Here is a 16577-nt window from a genome sequence, read left to right on the forward strand (position 1 = left end):
CTCCGGCATCGCCCTGCCGGATCGAGCTGTCCGCGTGGGAGATCAAGATAGACCACCTTGCGCCGATATTTCATGCTCTTATTTGCTTTTATCATTATTCATCCCCTGCAAACGAACCCTGCAGGCTGCGCATGCTTGCAGAAAAAAGGAAATGGAAAAATCTCTGTACGTTTCTGATAAATTCCTGATTCATAAATCGTTCGTATATGTATATATATATATATATATATATATATATATATATATATATATATATATATACACATAGGTATGTATGTGTTAAAAAATGAAAGATTTGAAAATTCAACGCGCTGCAGACGTAAACTTCTCGGCATGATTTCTGCGCTTGGGCTATTTTGGAACACCGGCGCTGTAGACAAAAAGCGAGATGTCCGTCATTTGATAATTTCGAGAGGATATAAATCTCAATAAAGAAGAGAGAAGAATAAACAAGGATTTGCTCTTTGGCCGCCCGTCCGAACCCAGTCCATTGACACAGATTTGGTGATCCTACTCCCCGTTATGAAAAAGGAAAAAGAAGAGGCGAAAAATTCATTCGACGGTACTAAATCACGTTCTGTATCGCGCGCCGGCCGACTGCAAAGCGGTGTCGCCACTCCCGCGGGGTTGCGGCGTGTCGGTCACGGTGTGCAAACAACCCAAAACAATGACCCAGCACGACGATTTTTACTCTCTGCTTGCTCATCGAAAAAAATGCGGTAAAAGTTCAGATAGTGGGGGACGGAGTGAAAGGGGTTTGTGTCAACGGCGAGTGCCGGGATGGGCGGGCGGGATGCCCGGGACTCCCTCTCGCGTATGGATTATCAGAGGGAATATACGAGGCAACGGCGTGTGGTTCGCCGAGATTAGCCCAGGTTTACGTTAGATTACATATGTAAAACCGTTTGGTTAAATCATTTTTTAAATAAACGCGTTATACCAAGTAGCTGCAGGGCCGGCCCTCCGCCCTCGTGAAATATCGGGACTCGTTAAACCCTCCCGGAGTCTTGACTCGAACGATTAGAGATAAATTTCTGCACACGTACGCTTTGCTCCTAAGTTTACGCATTTGGCAAAATACAGTAAACACCTGCGTAACGTCTCCGATGGTCCTTGGTTCCCGTCAAAGCATCGTGAAAGGGTGAAAGTACTTGTATAATTACATCGTAAAATGTGTATTTTCTTCTGCTTTTTTTTTTATGAGTGGGGTGATTGTTAAAAATAAATTTAGAAAAATAACTTGGTGACCAGATTTTTATCCGCTTCAATACCCTACAGCTTTCGCGATTCGATCCTTGAAATTTTTTACCGCGAATACCTGCGTAAAAACGAAAAAACTACTCTTGCGGGTAGTCTTGAAGAATTTTTTCTTAAGGAAAAATTAACTTGTCTCTTAAATTTTCACCGACGTCCTCGCGTCGCCGGTGGTTTCGCACGACTTTTATACTACCTACCCTGAATGAAGAAAGAGTTTCAAGCACCCAGACAAGTTTCGGATGTATACTCTCGCGTACACACGCCTGTATAAAGCAGGTGTATACGAAACGCGGTAAAACCATCCGGCTTCTTTTCTTCCAACACGGCTACATATAAGAGGAGAGATAGTTAAAAAATATTTTTCAACTCGCAAGTCGCAACTATCCCGGCGAAGACTGAAGATCCCGTGCCAGCGGTATATATGGTGACAAGGTGATTTGCAGCTATCCTCCCACAAATTAATTAATGAATAAATAAACTCTGCCGGGTCGTAGGTATACAAGGTGGACGTGGAGGGGGGCGGGGATGCCGGAGGACGGTGATTGGGCTGTATCTTCTTGTAAGTCGCCCGCAGCCCGAGAGCTGATGCTACTATACGACCTACAAAGATGCCCAATTCGACACTCTTTACGAGCTTCGCCAAATTAACCCGCGCCACGTGGTCAAGTAGTCCTGCCGCTCCGTGCCGTCTCCCCCCTGGAATTACTCCAGTACACCCAAAACCGCCTGTTATCGAAACGAAAACATGGTGCCAACGAACTCGAAAACCTACACCGCCAATTTCAACCAAATTCGTCCGCTCTAAGAGAATGTAAGGGAATATCGGTAAATAGCGTAGATATAGGGAGATGAAGAACCGCAAAGACAAGATTTTGCGCGGGGTTCGCGAGTACTGGATAAAGTGAAAAAAAAAGTTTCTAATTTAATATATAAAGCATCTAATGAAATCCGTGGTTTCGGGACGAAAGATTGAAGTATGGAACGAAGTACCAGGGTGTCAAATTTGTGGAGAGGGAAGCTGTGCAATGTGGTGAACATTCATAGGCACACACGTGCCGGGGTGTGTAGAAGCACATAGATTGGTGGGTGGAAAGGGAGGGAGGGGAGAAGATGCCACGGTATTATACGTTCTTTTCAGTATCTCGGCGCGGTTAACAATCGCAAGTTTTACGAGCTAATCAGCCGGTTCATCTTGCCAGACTCCCGACCACCACCGGCTGAGCTGGTTCAGAGCTCCGACTCCGGGCTGGATCCCCGGCTCACATCAGAGCCAAACTTGAATTCCTGAGCTGGAATCGCGGTCTACAGCGGCACTGTACTCCTCGCAAAGGAAAGGAGCGTAAAGCAAAGCAAAGCAAGGAAACGAAACGTCATAGTTGATGCACTGCGGCTGACACCATCAAGACTCAAACGTGAGTCGAGCGGTTTTACGTCACGTTCACGCACACCGTAACAGCAGGCGTATAACGGCGGGTCTACATTTTTCTACGTCGTTGAATAATTCGTATTTTTCAAGAGGCGCAGCCTTTAAGTACTTTGTATATATGCGAGTGTATGTATATTATATTATACGCGGTGCATCCACCCGCCTCTGCATCCACCTTTCCCGCAGCTCTCTGCATCTCTAAGAACGCTTCTATGAACATAAAGAAATTTCCTATTCAACCACCACCGCCGACAATTCGTGAAATTAAAACGACGAGTTGTATAACTTGCGTGCCCGTACAATTTCAATTGATTGCCGGTAAAATTGATCCTTGTGCAAATGGTTATTGGTTCGTTTTTATTCAACTTTTATCCGTTGTGGGTGATCAATAAACCGAGATACATTTTCAAGAGCCTGAAATTTCGCTTTCGAAATTGCTTTCCTTCTCGCTATAGCTTTGCTGAAATCATGTTTTTCCTGTAAGCACATCGTCAGCCAAGCCTGGTTTTCTCCGTATCAAAATTGACTCGTTGAATTGACCAGTTCAAATCGAATAATGACGGAATTTGATAAATCTTACGTTTCCTGCCCAAGTATAATAAAATACATATTTTCACTTGAATTCTTGAAATAGTAAATTTCACACATCCTGCATGTAAAGCTTCCGGATGGAAGACGGGGATGCATGCATAGATATAGCCGGGCAGGTACACGTAGATAAAGGGAGTCAACAGCAGCCCCACGGACGTCGGAAGAATACAAAAGTAATATAGGTTTTTTGGGGCACGAAAGATACAGGAGCTGGTGTGCATGACGTATATAGCCGGACGTGCGCCCTCGCGGAAATGTATTTGTACGTAGTCATATACATGCACAAGCTCATTGCTACCTCCGGCGGCCTTTTCTAATCAAAGAATCCGCAGAGACAGAGGGAAAATTTAAATACGAGACATGCCTCGCACGTAGCGAAATAAACGCAAACCACGGCTGCCAACCAGGACGAAAGAGACAGCTGTCGGTTCTTTTAATTACCATCCTACGTGCGATCCGCACGCTCCGAAAGCAAAGGGGCATCCTTTATACCTTTATTCTTTTATCTCAATTTCTATCGCACTCAACCTTCCGCGGACCCCTATTCCTCGCTCCGCAGAGTAGAATACTTCACGTTTGTGCCTACCACCTTCGCGTGTAACCTCAAATCAGAACTGCAGATGATATGCAACGAGTGGAAGTTTCATTTCCGTTTTCCAAGCCCCGTAAAACCTTCAATGACGCTAATTTTTTTCATCTTGTATCGTGATTATGCGCTTCAAAGATTCTGACAGATACGACTTTGTTTTTTTCAATTTTCACTTTTACTTTTGAAACGTTCTTCATCGTCCACTCGCGTGTTAATTTACTTGATCATTTCTTTGCCGTCGAGTACGCATTTGCCATTTGCCCAGCAGTTGCGAAGGGAAGAAGATTCATTTTCGCAATACACACCATCAGACAGTCTCATCTACTCATTCGTGTAAGCATTCGAATGAAAAGTCTTGAAAATCACTCCAGAATAAATAGTCAGCCTTGACCCTTAATCGCGAGAGGAAAAATAATTCGCTAAAAATTGCCAGATGCCTATGAAAAAAACAATATCGACAGGCCAAAATTCTAAGGGGCACATTCTTTGCGCCCAGTAAAAAAATGTATCGCCGTCAACTTCGTACAATTGTTTATCAAATGAAAAGTCTCTAGCTTTAATTAGAGTAGGTATGCATACCGGCAGGAGGTCAGGTAAATACGCGCAGGCCGTACGTGTATTTCATGCTCGGGGTGTAAAGGAAGGCGTCGGGACAGTAGGTGGCAACCAGGGGGTGGCGGAGGGGTGTATGGGCAGGGGAAGCAACAAGGGCCGCTGGGACTTTGCAAATAGGGGCCGGAGACGCTAGGCAGGATTAACGGGCATAGTTGCCGACGGGGCCGACGGGAACGTCGCAGGCGACGCTGGCGAACCCGCCACCGTACGACGCGAGAGTCACAGGACGCGGGCACACGGATAAATTATGGCAAACTCGGCGAACAGGTCTTAACTTGAGGGTAACTGTTATATTTTGTGCAACATCCTGATTTTATGGCTATGATGCGAACGAACTTGAGGACACGCCGTCGTGAATACGAAAATCTCGTAGAACTTATTCGTAACTTACTAATTAACTAGATACGTAATGGACGACGCTGCGAGCACCTATACATATATGTACGTATAGGTATAAGCTAATCCATACCACCGAAGTGCAATGCGGGAACCGCTGTAACTAGCCAAAGGATTTACCCTTTGACCCGAGTTCAAACTACTGTAGAACTCCTCCGAGAAGCGTTGATCACGTCCCAGATGGTGTAGCTCAGATAATTTACTGCAGACCTAGATCTTCGCTTGTGTTTATTAAATATCAATCTATTCTTAGCTTTCCCTTGTTGGAAATAAATTGAACGCCGTTATTATTAATGAACTTTATTCGATCGCATTGTATTACCGACAACACACGTCATTCGCACCACACACATTCGCGTGGCTTCTCACATAAACAAAATTAATATAAAACACAAAGCTAAGCCCATTTTTGAAAACTTCCTGTATGATAGTCTCCAAAGATTACGTGCGTCTGAACACCAGATTTAGTCGCTTTGTGCTGATGGTACGTATATTTTCCGTTTGCCAATAAAGTCAGCCGAGAAAATTGTAGTTCGATAAGAAGTCGGTGAGATCAGTGAAACTCGTTGCCAACAAAAGAAAGTCACTTCGATATTTTTTTTACCCAGTAATAGGAGATCTGTTACATTTTATTCTACGGCGGGTATACTTTCACTCACTTGATACTCAAGATATTCCAACTACGAGCTGACCCCGTAGCTCTTACTTGGTATGATAATTAAGCACCCTGATTCCTCATCGTTTGCTTGCTGTGCAATCTGAATGGATTTAGTCTTTATCATAATGCGAGTGATCTACGTGCTATTTGTCCCATTTCGTGTAGGCACGTGGGTTATACTCCTGTCCTTTGGGGGTGTGCCGAGGAGGATGAGAAAGGCGTGAGGAAAGGGAAGGACGCCACCTGTACTTTATGTGGTTTTTACTCTTTGCGATTACTTAGGCGCCCTGTAACTCACCCTTGGAGACAACAGTTGCCGAAGTTAAGTTTGCCGTACGCGGCCGCCTAACGTAATATCACCTTATTTAGAATATATTACATCGTCCTTGGATCGCAAGAGGAGTAAGGAGGACGGTAGAGGAAGGGGATGCTCGAGATATAATGAGAGAGACCCATTATGATAATCCGATGCATAGATTAGACATAACTCATTAAACCACCTGCGTGTGACGTCTCTGCAGATTCCGAGCCGCAGACCTTGCCTCGATAAAACTGGTTTCCGATTTTCATCTAATCTGTTTCTCATCTCTTTATTTACTTTTCACGAAAGTATCGGCTAATCGTGCTTCTATATGTCGAACGATTCGTTGCGAATGTCAAATCCCAAATACGGCTTTACCAACGCATCATTTCGCTTATTGATAAAATCGATTGATTAAGTATCGGCGCTTTTTCCAATTAAGTTTGGGAACATCCTGCCGAGTATCCGCGTAATTAGGGCATAATCGCTTCACCTTAGAGCAGACGCTGCTTCGATGGTCCTTTGTCCGATTGGGTAGAGTTCTGATAATGGATAGGTACTTGGAAGAAGATACGTAGGTACTCACCTGACGCCTAACGAGTAGCCGCGGTATTTGTCCGAAAGTGAACGAAACTTTATTATTTACCGCTTACAATGCATTAAAAGTTTCTCCAGCCGAAAAAGCAAACACATTAAACACCACGGTAGGTTGGTGTTGGTAATACAATCAAAAAGTTTCCCTACGGAGGGCCAAGTCGCCCGGTACAAAGATACACAGTGATCTTGGTGGCCATCCCGGTACCCACCCATTCGCCCATCCCCCGTTCCTTCTGCCTACCAAATTTATGTTAAATTACGCCTTAAAACAGCCCTCACACCATTTCTGCTAAGCTGCAGCCGACTGGAATTGTTTTGTCCAATTTTATCGTTTCCTTACAATTCGACAGATGCGCACCTCGCGAATTTCCTCATCGACTTCCGGCCGTCGCTCCTCGCCTGCCGCTGCCTTGAGTCAATTTCGCGAAAATTCGAAGCAGACGACGATTCAAGGCGCGTAGCCAGTCTCAGAGACCGCGGGCAACCCTTGCGCGGACAAAATTTTCACCCTCCTCAGTGGCCGGAAGAGGTGACAAAGTTAAGAATCCCCACAAAGAAAGTGCTTAGCCACTCCGCGGGTTTATGCGCAAACTTCACAAGAAAGTTCATATTTTATTTTATATTTATGTAATATTGTTAGCGACTGCGGCCAGGAGCGGATGCCCGAGTCTCCAGGCATACAGTGAACACGGTAGACGTTCGACGAAGACCTTCTTTAATAACGGCGCGGTAACTTTTTCTATTTCTCAACGACGGTAACGACGGATCGTGATAGTCTCGCAGAAGCTGCGCACCATACAAAGATCGCCTTTTCCCACAAATCTTTCGACCGCCACGATCATGCGAATAATTATTATTTCGCGATACTGTGCGGATAGAGCAAAGCACGTATGCACGTGCCGTTAGTCCAGTTTCGGGTTGGCTGGAGTTTTGGATCGTAAAGACGCGGAAGCCTAGAGGAGGCTGCATGGATGGCGACGTACGCGAAACGCGGAGCATTTCACATATATAATTAAATTCAGCGAAAACGTGGCGTAATTGTTAGAAACCGCAATTGTATATACGCCGGTGGTACGAGTTTCGCGTGTGTTATACCGGGCCCTAATATCATAATTGTAATATGTGTGCGTATTGTAAACCTTGGGTATTTTAACGCTCGCGGACCACCCTTGCTAGTATCTTACATTACCGGCTGCTGCCGCTGGCTGCTGTTGTCGTTCCTGTTGCCTTTGCTGTTGCTCCGCTCTTGTTACCATGATTGCGGTTGCTTATATAAAATAGGATCCTGCGGAAGCGCGTGGCCATATACGAGAGCACACGCACTCACGCGTGCCTCCGAGGCAGGTATGCGCGAGCGTACGAAAGGCAGAGCTATCGCTTAGACCGAAATATTTAACGTATTTCAAGGATTTAACCTCGCCCCATCCTCTCCTCTCGGGATCCGCCGGGGACGCAATTACAACGAAAGTAAAGATCGTTAAATTTAACACGCGGGATTATTACTTCCGACTGTATGCGCCACTTTCATACGCCGATTTCATACCCCGTATACCTTCAGGCATGTACATCGCCTCTTCCAAACCCTGCATCCGGATGCAGCCTTCAAATGCCTCGCCCTCCCGAGAGACGTGGAACCTCGAAGCGCCAAGATACTGAAACGGCATTGTGCAACCTCCGACCGGACAAATTGAAGCAATATCAGAGCTCCCTCGGGCCGATTGCGGACCGGGCGAAACCAGAACGGTTGGGTGACACTCTCTGAATGCTACACAGCAAATACGCGAATTCCAACTACATCTACATGCTCCTGCATCGTTCGCACCGCGTCTCCACCAATTGTTCCTGCAGGCATCACTTTTGTTTTAATTAAACTCTGCGGGCTACTTTGAAGACACGTTTTTTGGAGATGTCGTCAATTATACTATCACTCGAACGTGTTCAACGCGATGCGGCGACGCGGCGACGTCGTATTCCAGCATTCTTCGAAAAGATCAATTTTCCAATAACCTTAAGAAGTCCGGGGTCGAATTTGACCAGAAATTTATTGCAAACGAAATATTCGTATTATATAAACGATTTGTATGAACCTGGAGGCCCATCGAGTTCCCACGAGCCCTTCACTTCACCGGACCAATCGGTCTAAATTGATTAACTCCAAAATTGGTGACTAGCTCGCTTTACCCGATGCCTGTCTTTGTTAGATTTCTCGATGCGTTATCTGACTCAGTTTTGGCCGATTTAAACAGCGGCTGAAATTAGTATATTGCACAATCCGAATTAAATCCAAGATGCACCCCGCGGATGGTCGGAGCTGTGCAGGGCGACCGTCTAGGGGGCGAAGAGGAGAAGCGAGGAGTCGAGGTTATCCTAGGCATCACGGCCCATTTACCACCGGCGAGCCATATTTCTAATTACTTTCCGACGGTGATTCGTTCGTCCCTAACCAAAAACTTACAAAAAGAAACGGACCGCTCTCGGTGCTTGGGATAATAATAAAAATCTTCAGAATGAGAAAAGAAAAGAAAAGAACAAAAACACATATATTAAAACGAATGAAAACCTGCAGCCTTATGCGCTGTGCGAGTAGGTATATACGAAAGCGAAGGAGAAAGAGCGGCCAGGCAAAGTGAGGGAAGAGGAGGAGCGAATGGCGACAAAATTTTACAGTTCCATGTATATAGATCATAAACTTGTAGGTGACTGCGGGGTGGCGGTGGCGATGATGGCGGAGACGAGGATCGGGGGTCTCGGGGGGGTGGAAGAGCGACTGCTGGTCGGACGAGAATTATGAAGCGGAGCAAAATTATCGCGGGAATTAAAGAAAACCAAAAATTATAAAGTTATTCAATTGTTAACTTTTCCTCCACCTTACCCCGCCTCCTCTTCGTCGCTCACTGGTTACTTAATTCAACTTTTTCCGCATCACCGCTCTACACTGCGACTTCATCTGTAGTAGAACGGTTCCGAATACGGCTAACCGTCTGACAATGAGGCATACTGAAACACCCCCGAATCGCTCTGCGAGAAACTCTCGAGACTCCGTGATTTATCTTGTCTCCTATCATATCAATTAACAGTCATTGAATCTATACTCGCTATAATCGATGCGTGCATCATCTCCTCTTATTCTCTCCCAAAATCCTCGTACCTTATGTAAGACTTTTAGTATTATTTACTATTTATTGATGTCACTGCCAGTCAAATTTTGAACGTAAAATTAGTATCGAAGCAAATATTAAAGCAATTCTACTTTTAAGTGTTCTCGAAACGAGGACCAAATTTAACGTGACATTACGTGACGTGACAAACCTGCATATTTTGAGGTCCCTGTTCAAAGTATTGGAACAATTAAAAAAATAGAATCATTGTGCCCCTACAGCAGTTATATCATATAATTGGCGAATGACTGATGTTTTTGAATGCGCCCAAAAAACACAAGTAGAAAGTATGGAAATCTTCCATGGGCCATGCATTGACCCCTGAACACACGAGGTATAAAGCCTGGCATAAGTACTTTGCTATTCGTCAAATGACCAAGTAAGAGGTTTGACGACGCAGTGAGAACGTAGCTTAAAATCACTCTAACAAAAATTCGGGGAAAATGTGTAAGAGATTTGATATTTCGTTGGATATGGAAAATGATTTTCGTGAGAATGAGAACGGTGGGCACTCTGGCGTGCAGACAGAGAGAGAGAGAGAGAGAGAGAGAGAGAGAGAGAGAGAGAGAGAGGCGAGCGGTCGGCTTGAGGCACGTCGGCAAGGGTGGAGGGCGAAGGGGGGAGACGACGACGACGACGCCGGAGACTCGAGATAAACGATTTTCTCGCACGGCAATAAATCCCCACGAAAATACCGGAGTCCACCCGCGGGACTCGAGAGGTAACCTAAAAATTCATTAGATTATAAATCCATTAATGCTTAACTGTTCGCCGCCTCGCGAACCCCCCCACACACACCCCAGCGATTTCCCACTTCGTTCAAATCCCTAATCCCTGTCCCTTGCACGCAACTATACGTGTGTACATACACCTATAAACAGAGAAATACACATTTGCACACGTAGGTACAATGCATATAAGGTATGTGTGTTATGTACGATGAATGTGCGCCGTAGAGGAAAAGAACAGCTCCACAGCTCCACGGTGGTGGCCATTGATCATTAGCAACGCCGCTCTCGGCAAACAAGTCTTTTCAATAACGGTTGCTTACCTGTAGTTTCAGGACCCGGCACAAGACTCGTGAGAGAATGTTTCGTTTCCCTGAAATCGTTTTGTCCCGCTCGACTTGGTCCATATTGTACCTGTACAAATCGAGCCCGTCGTTACGTCTCACAGATAATAGATACTCTATATAAAGTCTTTTGTAAGAAACGTCACTACGGGTACAATGTGTCACTATTAGCAATATGAGCTGTGTAACAAACGCATGGAGTAGCTATTTACACCTGTAGGTATTCAACGTAATTTCAAGCGCTTGGGACATTAAGTATTCGCTGTCATTTCGAAGAGAAGTTTCAGGTGCAAAGATTTTCTCTGATTGCTAATCAACTCTTTAATCTTTCATTTCGAGAAATCGCTGAAGGACGCGGCACTGCCGTTTTCGTCCATGCCTCTGTAATTTCAGGCATTAGTTAACGAGATTCTTCGACTTAAAATTTAATACTTCACTTAGCGCTTCATGAGCCTGAGTTCATTTGGAACTATCTCCTAGACGTTTCTCTCGAGTCTTACTATAAATTTTCACACTTTATTTTGCATTCGTTATACTTATGAAAATTATTATACTTACGACTCAAAAGTCTCTCTTGGCTTAGAATATACCTATATATAGACCTATATATTTGTCAGGGAAATTATTTTTAATTTCTACGACACTACCCTGCGCGACACAACCCTGTTAGAAGTCCTTAATTATACCTGAGCCGTCAAGGCTGTTTCTTTTATTTCATTATAAAATGTACTATAGACTATAGACTCTACGTTAAGTAGTAACGGATTTGAACCAACGATTCTCTCCATCAATCGTCTTTCTTTATCCTCGATTTCTCTTTTTTCAAGCTTTTTATCTACGCAAATAGCTGAACCTAATGTTTCCAAACCTTGGTTGAAAGATGCCACGACCTAAAAGAGAACTTTGGAACTTTGATTGCAAAATTGTTGAAAATGCATTGTTTTCCCAATAAATGAAACACACTTGTACGGTTCCAGCGCGTGAGACGAAATTGTTTGTCAAAGTCTGTTCTCAACTCTCGCTAACCCCTTGTCGCATTTACTAAAACCCCTATTCTCCATGGTGCAGAAGGTTGCACATCCAGAGTCCCCGCGGCTCACCGTCGTTAAATATGTACGTACATGCATTCGGATTACTAGTTTCTTTAATTCGCCTTACAAAGCCCGGAGTGGCGTTCCACGACGTGAATTCCGGGCTACGTATGCCAACGAAAACTCCGTACCGTAAATACTCCCAAGCTGCAAAAGCGATGGAAGTATGCATAGGTATAAAGCGTCGTATAGAATACCGGCGTACAAGTCGAGTATACGAACTTGTTCAGCCTTTGTCTAATTTATAATTTATTACACCGCTACAATTGCGCTAAATTTCAGGTCCCCGGATGTCTCCTAGCGCCTATTAAGCAAAATATATACGTAAACGCGCAAGCTAGACTTAATATGAATTGTTTCCGAACGGAAAACTGCGCTTATAGCACTGCCCTCGAGTGATTGTGGCGGGAAGATCGAGATTAATCTTTCCGTTATCCTGAAATAATACTAGGTATATACATGAATATTTATAATCCCGGAATTGTGACGGATCGAAGGAAAACACGTTTTCTGCAGTCCGTCACCCTCTGTGGCTGTTTCTCCCCCTGCGCGGATAAAAAGTACGGGTATATTGCGTCCGCCCTTCATGCGCGCTTTCATTTTTATCAATTATTAAGAACTCGGATAGCCAGTGAGTGCTGCATACCCGGTGTACAATGTTATGGGCATTAATAACTCCGAACACGAGTGCACGGTAATGTTAAAAAATAGAATCAGGAATATGCTGTCACGTATACAGAGTATCCTCTCAACATTTTTCTTATGTCTCAAACAAGGATTCACTCACCCACACAAATATTTATAGTCTGCCTTGAATCCGCTTCTCATTTCTCCACTATTATTGCAAGTTCACTCAAAGATTAATTAATCTTCTTGCGTTACGTTACAAAAATCTTTGATTTCTTCTGCATCGAGTATTTGTCTGTGTCGACTCCTCGTAATACTATCTTCAATTTGAAATCGAAATACAGTATTCGGCTAGCAAATGCACTGCATGATGCTGATGGAAAAGGGTACTTCGAGAACTGACAAGAAGAGACTAAGCGGGAATAATCAAACATTAGAATTCCACACGGCGTCGCAGTATGGCGGCGAGATAATCAGAACTGGTCCAGAATTTTAAATAAAACACACGTAATTGAGGCCCGAGGACAACGTATGCGCGCTGTGTTTTAAAATAATTATTATTTTCAGCTTACGCCCTCGTATCACGACGACTCTCCGCAGAGGGTAGACGTGTGGGGAAGGGGCGAAGAATATATGCTTCCAATTGTCCCTTCGTGCTATAATCAGCGTTTCTATCTCTAAATTAATTAATTCATAATTTATGCACTTTATGACTCGAAGAAATTCAACAGCATTCAGAATTGCTGTTTCAACAATTGATAAGCAGAAAACACGTAATCCACATCTAAACACATGTAGATCATCGTTTGTATCTTGCAGGAGCCACAGTCTCGATGAAAGGTTATTTCACTGCTCGGTTGTGACCGAAGTGAGACGCGTTCGTTGGCATCCAGCTTCCACCAAAGACTGTCATCTCCTCGTACTGACATCGCAGAACACTTTCAAGTAAGTCGTTGGTTCAAACACGTTTTCTCGTCTGAAATATCATGCAATTCCACAACGACGTTACTTGATTCTTCAGCTTATACGAGTGTGAGCCAAATGGTGGACAATCCCTGATCAAGACCTGGACTGTTGGTCCAGCGTTTAGCTCGCCGGCAAAAATACCTAGTCCTGCTTCTTTGGGTGAAACTGCAGTGGACTTCGATTTCGCTACTCCGACTCTCAGACCGGAAATTGATAGGAAGGACAGTCAAGTACGATTTCCCATTTAAGTCTAGAAAAAATTTTGCATCGGTATCCAAACCAATTCTGTTGCTCGTTCGCTTTAATATACCTTCACGTTTGTAACGCATCATTATTACAGAGCAAAGATGTGGATTGGAATGATATAGAATGGCCGATTTTGGTACTGAAGGGCAACGGAAATGTCTATACTGTACACGGCAACATTTTAAACGGGAAGTACGTTTCAAGTGTTATTCTATATATACGATAGGTGTTCCAAACGCGCGCTGCATGATTGCCTAGCATGCTACATCATCGATTAACAATATCTTCGTGCATTTACAGAGGCGAAAAACCAGTGGTCACAGGTCCGTTGTCCATATACCCGAGGACACATGACAACTACGGCGTAGACTCTTGCTCGATAATGTGCCTACAGACAACGCCTCCACTCGTCGTTGTGGCTACTAATACCGGAAAGGTCTACCACAGTATCTTACTTCAGGAAAAATTCGAAGACGATGAAAAAACGGTACGAAGAACCTTCGCGCATAGTCCGTCACTTCGATCTACCTAAACAATTACCTTACGGTGAATCATTGATCGATCTTGGGAAGCATATTACTAAACCATACACTGATATTTTTCTACCAATACAGTCGTGGTCACAGTACGGATCGACCTTTAGTCTTCACACGCCAGAAGATGCCCTCTACGTGTACGAATGTGTTGAAATGGAGCTGGGACTCGGTTTCTGGGACATTGAAAAGAAGTACTCATGCCCTGTACACTTGCACGTGGATCGTGGCAACAGCTCGAGGTATAACAAAATTCCTCAAATATGTTGAATAGAAGCTGGGATTACATTTCTAGTGATTTTTAAGATGAGTTGGAAAGTTTTTTAGGAAGAAACTTGTATATCGCACACTTTACGTTATCACGTAATGTAGAAAAAACTTTATTTCTCTCGATTACCATTGTTACTTGTTCTGTAGGTACTTCTGTTCTCACAACGCAGGCATTCACGTCGTAAATTTGCCAATGGTATCGCAATTGGCGGACTTTATTCAGGCTCCAGATGGTAAAATTATTCAAATGATTTACTGTGTCACATATAACGGATTATTAAAATCTATGTTTATTTCACTAATAGCCGCAATATTACCTCAACCATAAAATAGATAGTGGTTAAGAGCTTTCATCCTTTTATCTAATATGTAGTCGTGTAAATAATCGGACTTGATTCGCATGAACTTGTTTTTCCTTTCACGCAGATGATTCAAACTTGTTCCTTCCATCATTATCAACACAGTCAAGCTCTCAGTATCTGGTATGCACCAAGACGAAAAGCAGTTTAAAAGCTGCTCCCGTTCTGGGCTTCGGACTTCTCCAAGAACCATGTATCATGATTGCGCTTCTTCACACCGGAACAGTAGTCAGCCTATCTGTGGTGGATCTTTACTATTTACCAACTCCTATGCCCTTAGAACCAGTCACAAGTCCCAGTAAAAAGGTAGGACAGCAGCAACTCATTCTCAATAATAAAAAATTTACAAAGCTCGCTTAAATCAATATCACTTACTTACTCCAGATAACGAAGGAAGCATTCGATACGTATATCAAAAGTCTTCTCAGGCATAATGTGTCGCAACCTATCTTGAAGTTTGGATCAACCACGGAATCGATGCCTCAGGAAGTGTTACAGGTAAACCGTTTGAATATTTCATATACAGATTTGTTGTTGCAATAACACGTGATTAGCAGACTGTCGAATTATATTGATAGATCGCGTTCTATTGAATTTTACGGTTTTTCTCTCTTCAGCTATTATTGCGAGCCACCGAAGTATTTCGCAGTGAACACTTTGCTCGTCACAACAAAGTGCGAACAGAAATTGCTAAACGAGTCCGTACATTACGAGCTCTGAAGACTCATCAGCTCAAAGAATTGGAATTGTTGGCAGAACAGAAAAAAAAACTACAGGAAGTCGCTGAACGTCTTGCTGAACGCTACGAAGACATGAAAGATCAGCAGGAAGAACTCGCGCGAAGGTACGGAAAGACCTTTTCTATTATTAGTTATTTCAGGCTACTTCTAGAGCTTAATGTTAGATGCCACAGATAGGCCTGTACAATAATTACATTTAATTCCTATACATACTGCATGTTATCTATTTATATAACTTATGGCAGTAGATCAGCAATCGGATAAATATATAATAAGATTACGGATGAATGGTTAATGCAGTATGTTAATTACGTTAATGAATATTTCAAATGATCTCGTTTCTTGGCAGAGCCGAAGAAGTTTTGTGGTTGGCGAATCAACGACAGCCGTCGATGTCAGTGGCCGAAAAAGAGGAAGCGAATGAGTTTAAAAAAATTAGCAGCAAAACAAAAGAGCTAATTCAGCAGCTTGAAAAGCTTAAATACAAGGAAAAGTATCAGTCTGAGCAGTTGGCGAACTGCCACAAACTCGAAGCAAACAAAAATATAATTATTAGCACAGCCAGGGAAGATACAATCAAGACAAACCTCAAGGAAATGTAAGCATCTATTCATCAATGTTATCTCCTTACTTTTAGAACTGACAAATCGTAATTGCAATGGAATCAAGTCCATTTTATAACCCGACTCACTTTATCATTTTGCAGATCAGCAAAAATTTCAAATTTGATGTCAACGGTGAAATCATTAGAAGAGGAAGTGTTGTCCTAATTTACATATATTTTTTTACAGTCTATTGTGATTTCGAAGCCAACACAAATTCTATCTACAATTTAACGATACTGATTCAATCTGTTATAAATAAAAGCTATTCATTCAATTAAAACCACTAAGCGTCTTATTAGTTTTCCAAACATTAACAAGGGGAGATATGAACAAGAACGCTATGAGGTCTGCATCGATCCTACAAATAAACATTAACCGTTTAGAAGAGGTACAGCTTGGATTTGTATGATCTCATGGAGTGAAGAATTTCAATACCACACAAGCATACAGTCCGACCTCTCAATAAGAACGCCAGTAATA

The 16577-nt window shown here is 43.3% G+C and overlaps 1 protein-coding gene across 1 annotated transcript in view; it reads left to right on the plus strand.

Moving 5' to 3' along the window:
* Window positions 1-16371, plus strand: part of mbo (nuclear pore complex protein Nup88) — a 106393-nt gene extending 90022 nt beyond the window's left edge. The window contains exons 3-13 of the mRNA XM_046616394.2: window positions 13198-13323; window positions 13400-13574; window positions 13685-13782; window positions 13891-14077; window positions 14205-14365; window positions 14541-14626; window positions 14820-15058; window positions 15137-15250; window positions 15370-15596; window positions 15842-16090; window positions 16199-16371. Coding sequence (XP_046472350.1) covers window positions 13198-13323; window positions 13400-13574; window positions 13685-13782; window positions 13891-14077; window positions 14205-14365; window positions 14541-14626; window positions 14820-15058; window positions 15137-15250; window positions 15370-15596; window positions 15842-16090; window positions 16199-16262 — 1726 coding nt within the window. The 3' untranslated portion in view covers window positions 16263-16371. The remainder of the gene's footprint in view (window positions 1-13197; window positions 13324-13399; window positions 13575-13684; window positions 13783-13890; window positions 14078-14204; window positions 14366-14540; window positions 14627-14819; window positions 15059-15136; window positions 15251-15369; window positions 15597-15841; window positions 16091-16198) is intronic.
* Window positions 16372-16577: the final 206 nt, after the last annotated feature.

The sequence above is a fragment of the Neodiprion pinetum genome, chromosome 3 (assembly GCF_021155775.2).
Source record: "Neodiprion pinetum isolate iyNeoPine1 chromosome 3, iyNeoPine1.2, whole genome shotgun sequence".
Lineage (NCBI taxonomy): Eukaryota > Metazoa > Arthropoda > Insecta > Hymenoptera > Diprionidae > Neodiprion > Neodiprion pinetum.